The sequence below is a fragment of the Charadrius vociferus genome, unplaced genomic scaffold, assembly GCF_000708025.1.
Source record: "Charadrius vociferus isolate BGI_N301 unplaced genomic scaffold, ASM70802v2 scaffold139, whole genome shotgun sequence".
Classification (NCBI taxonomy): Eukaryota; Metazoa; Chordata; class Aves; order Charadriiformes; family Charadriidae; genus Charadrius; species Charadrius vociferus.
Window position 1 is genome coordinate 1,108,078 of NW_009650169.1, and position 3,872 is coordinate 1,111,949.

The window sequence follows — 3,872 nt, forward strand, 5'->3', positions numbered from 1 at the left end:
CCGCCCCCGCCGGGGGCGCGGCAACGCCCCGCCCCGCCCGCCCCTCCCCCCCCGGTCTTGAGGCTTATTTTGAATTTTCACTTTGCCCGTTTCTGGCTTTTTTTTTTGGCCGCCCACCCCCAGGGAACCCCCTCAGGACAGGAGCAGTGATTGGAGCAGGGCTACCCCTCCGCTGGGTCAGGACCGCTGCAGACAAACCCCGTCCCCATCCCTGAGGATGTCCCTTGCACACCTGAGGATGTCCCTTGCACACCCAGGGATGTCCCCTCGCACACCCAGGGATGTCCTCATGCGCGCCCAGGGCTGCACGAGCCCCCGCAGCGGGACCTCGTGCCAGGTGAGCCCGTGACGTCCTGGCGGTACCACTTTTGGGCTCACGCTGAAAGCCCCTGAGCGGATAAGGCAAAAATGAGCATTTTTTTACCTTCCCCCCCGGGTCCCGGTCCCCGCAGGGCTTGTCACAGCATCACGCATGGTTCGGCATTAATTGTCGCGTTCTGCAGTGATCACGGCCCATCTGAACCAGTAAAAGATAACAGCGGTAAAACATACGTGTGTGTGTGTGTGTGTGTGTCCGTCCCCCGTTCCAATTGTAGCTGCTGAAAATTGGTTGTTGCATCTTGCTAGTGGGGGAGGACAGAAATGGAACTGAGCCTTGCTTGAAAAATTCAGGGGAAGCTGAATCCTTATCACGCTCCTTTGCCAGATTGGAAAAAAAAAAAAAAAAAGCCTCCTACGTAAAAATAGACGAAATGAATGAAGAATTTACAAACATCTATATTTTGTGTTAGGAAATGTGATAAAATTAGGAAAACAGCCGAAGACACTGATTTATACAACTCTGACTATTTCAGGCAATGAGAGGTCCACATAGCACAGTTTAACAAGATAAAAGGTCTGCCACGAAATACACAGATGACGGACATCTCATCTGAATTTGACATAACACAGCATCCAGTACACACGTGTGATGTGATGAACAGTGCCAGGTCAGTCCCTGGGTAGGTAACATACAACCTCTGGAATAAGGCAATTCAAATATAACTCTTAATTGAATTCAAATCACAACATACCCAGGCAGCATGCAGGGAAAAGTCATTTATTTTGTACATCGGAATGACACAACTTGCAACGTGGTTCCATTTTTATGTCATTAGAGCAACAGGATATAAACCATTCAAATAATATATATATATATATATCTCAAGTCAACAGTTGTTTTTACTGGAATAAAGATAATCTGTTTTTTGGTAAAAATAAAACTATTTGAATTCACTAATTAACAAAATGCACAGTGATCAGAAACCCAATTCTTCTCGCAACTGTCTTCCCCGGCTCGCTGGCGTTTCCCTGTTCACTGGAACGCAGCCCCTCGTTTTCTTTATTAGCAATTGATTCCTCCAGATATTTACGACCGAGAAATTTAAGAAATTACCAATCTGCTCAGAAGCAAAAAAAAAAAACAACAAACAAAGAAACAAAAAAAACCCAACCCCAAAACCTGAGCCAAAAATCTCTCTTATAGGGTGGAGCCTAACGGACGTGGACGTGGCTTACAAAGGGCTGATAAAGGTATCACGCGGATAAATAACGGAGAGGGAGAAGTCACCCGAACGCCTCACGCCTGCAAATGGGTGGTCGAGCGATTCCTCTCCTTCACCAGCAGTTCCGTCGCAGTCGAGACCTTCCCGCTTAGAGAACCATCCCCCGGGCTTCCAAACCTATCCGTCCACGAGAAGGACCGCGGGAGAAACCGGATTGTCGGAGTGATTGTTACTGGATCCCATTTATCACCGTTATAAAGTTGTCTTGTTGCCTCCCTACTACTCCGGTAAAAAAATCATTGGTGTATTTCTTTGCCCTTGAAGATACAAAAAAGCAAATCTTCAAAAGATAGCGGGGAGAAAGGTGCTTTCACAATGACATTCAGAGCAAAAAGAGAGAAACGACATCTTACAGATCGTTAGAGAGCTATCTTTGGCAGAATATTTCAAATAAATTATCTTTACAAATATTTTCTGCAGTCGTATATTTATTATGAATAGTTCACTTTCAGCTATAGGGTTACTGGTTCACTACTCTCTATTAATAGGAAAACACCACAAATATAAAAATATATGAGCTCAGCACGATTTTTAGGCTACCACAACTGTCTCCGACGGTTTCAAAAGTCGTAGACCGACACCACAGAAAAGATGAAACAGGTTTTTTTGTTATTTTGTTTTGTTTTTTTTTTTTAACGGTGTGTGCGCGGGGTTGGGAGACTCCCCCAGCTTGTTGCCGCCGTCGTGAAAATGTGGCGGGGTGGGCAGCGGGTGCCGTCGCACGGGGTGACCGGGGAGACGAGCCGGAGGAGCCAGATGCTGCTGCCGGACATCCCCCTCCCCGTGGGGAACCGTCTCTCTTTGACCGTAAGGCTTAGAGATGTCACGCTGGGTGGTGGCTGAAGGGTTTTCCAGCCCGGGCAGGAGAGGAGGGAAGCGGGTGGGTGACGCTGCGCCGGGAGGTTTTCGGACAAAAAAAGCCGGACCCAGTCCTGTGCTTCACCCCCAGGAGGGAGATGGAGCGCAGCCGCTTCCATCCCTCAAAGCCGCCTCCTTTCCCCCTTTCCCATGGGAAAAAGCACCCGGGGAGCTGCAGGCTTCGCCCTCGCCCCGTGGCCACATTCTGCCCCTGGGCTTTAGCCGAGACCCCCAGCGTGGATGGTCACTCTGCCGGGGACCCCGAGCCTGAACCAGGGTGCCCCAAGGAGGGGGCTCACCCAGTCCCAGCCTCCCCCTCCCAGCATGTGCCACCGAGTCCACCGAACATTTCGATTTAAGTATTTCACTTTGTTTATACAGCATGTACAGAATATACAGCATGGGATAATTATTTTCCCAGTAGACTACAAGCGTCTCCCAAGGTGACCTCTTTTATCCACAAATATATATATATATAAATTGACGGTAATAAAAGAGTCGTACCAACAAATATTATGGCTTTTCAAATAGTGTAGCTGCATTGTGCCATTGAATGTACCAGGAGAGAGACAGAGAGATGGGGAGATTTTGGATGCTGAGCGCCGCCCCCCCCAGGGAGGGGAGGGGGCTTTGCATTGCCGGGGCAGTGCTGGCTGGCGGAGCGGGGAGTGGGAAGGTGGGGTTGAACTGATGACCCGTGCTCTCTCCAGGTGAGCCAGTTCTTCTTCAAACTCCTTTCAGCCCGGCTTTGGGAAAAATTTTTGGCTGGGGTCTCGCTGCTCTGGCCCCGGCAGGGGGTACCGGGTGGCACGTTGGGGGTCTCTCTCTCTCTCTCTCTCTCGGTTTGTGGTTTGCACAAGACATGTCCACCCTGGAGTGCCCTGTGGCTGGGAGGGGGAGGACGCACAGGGTGACGGGTGACACAGGACATGCTGGGGGTGACGGTGGCGGGTGGTTGGGCTGACCCATGCTTGGGGTGCGTCAGGAAGGATGGTGACAGCCTCCCACCCCATCAAAAATACTGGAGGACAACCTTGTCTGGGGTAGTGCCATCCCCAGGGCCACCGCTCTGGCAACGGGGCACCCACGAGGTGGGCAACCTGCCCCCCCAGCACCGCATGTGTCTAGCCACTAGTCGCCCTGCCCCTCTCTTTTTTTAGGACCAGCGAGGCATCTGGAGCTCTTTCTCTCCTGCATCCTGCCCTTCCTTGGGCTGCCTCGTCCGTGGGGAGCATCCAGCATCCCTGGGACAGGCAGCTCAGCTCCCTGCCCGCGCGTCCCTCTGCACCTGCGTGGGATGGCAGCAGAAGCTGCCACTGATCTGAACCACGTCCCCACCACAACAGACGCGTTTCCGCGTCCTCTCCAAGCTCGTCGCAGCGGCCCGTTTTCTATGCTGGAAAGAGGAGC

The 3,872-nt window shown here is 51.5% G+C and overlaps 1 protein-coding gene across 1 annotated transcript in view; it reads right to left on the minus strand.

The window, feature by feature from the left end:
- GINS1 (GINS complex subunit 1 (Psf1 homolog)) overlaps positions 1–474 on the minus strand; it is a 3,996-nt gene extending 3,522 nt beyond the window's left edge. Inside the window, exon 1 of the mRNA XM_009892522.1 lies at positions 425–474. Within this exon, the coding sequence (XP_009890824.1) occupies positions 425–474 (50 nt within the window). The remainder of the gene's footprint in view (positions 1–424) is intronic.
- Between the last annotated feature and the right edge of the window lie 3,398 nt (positions 475–3,872).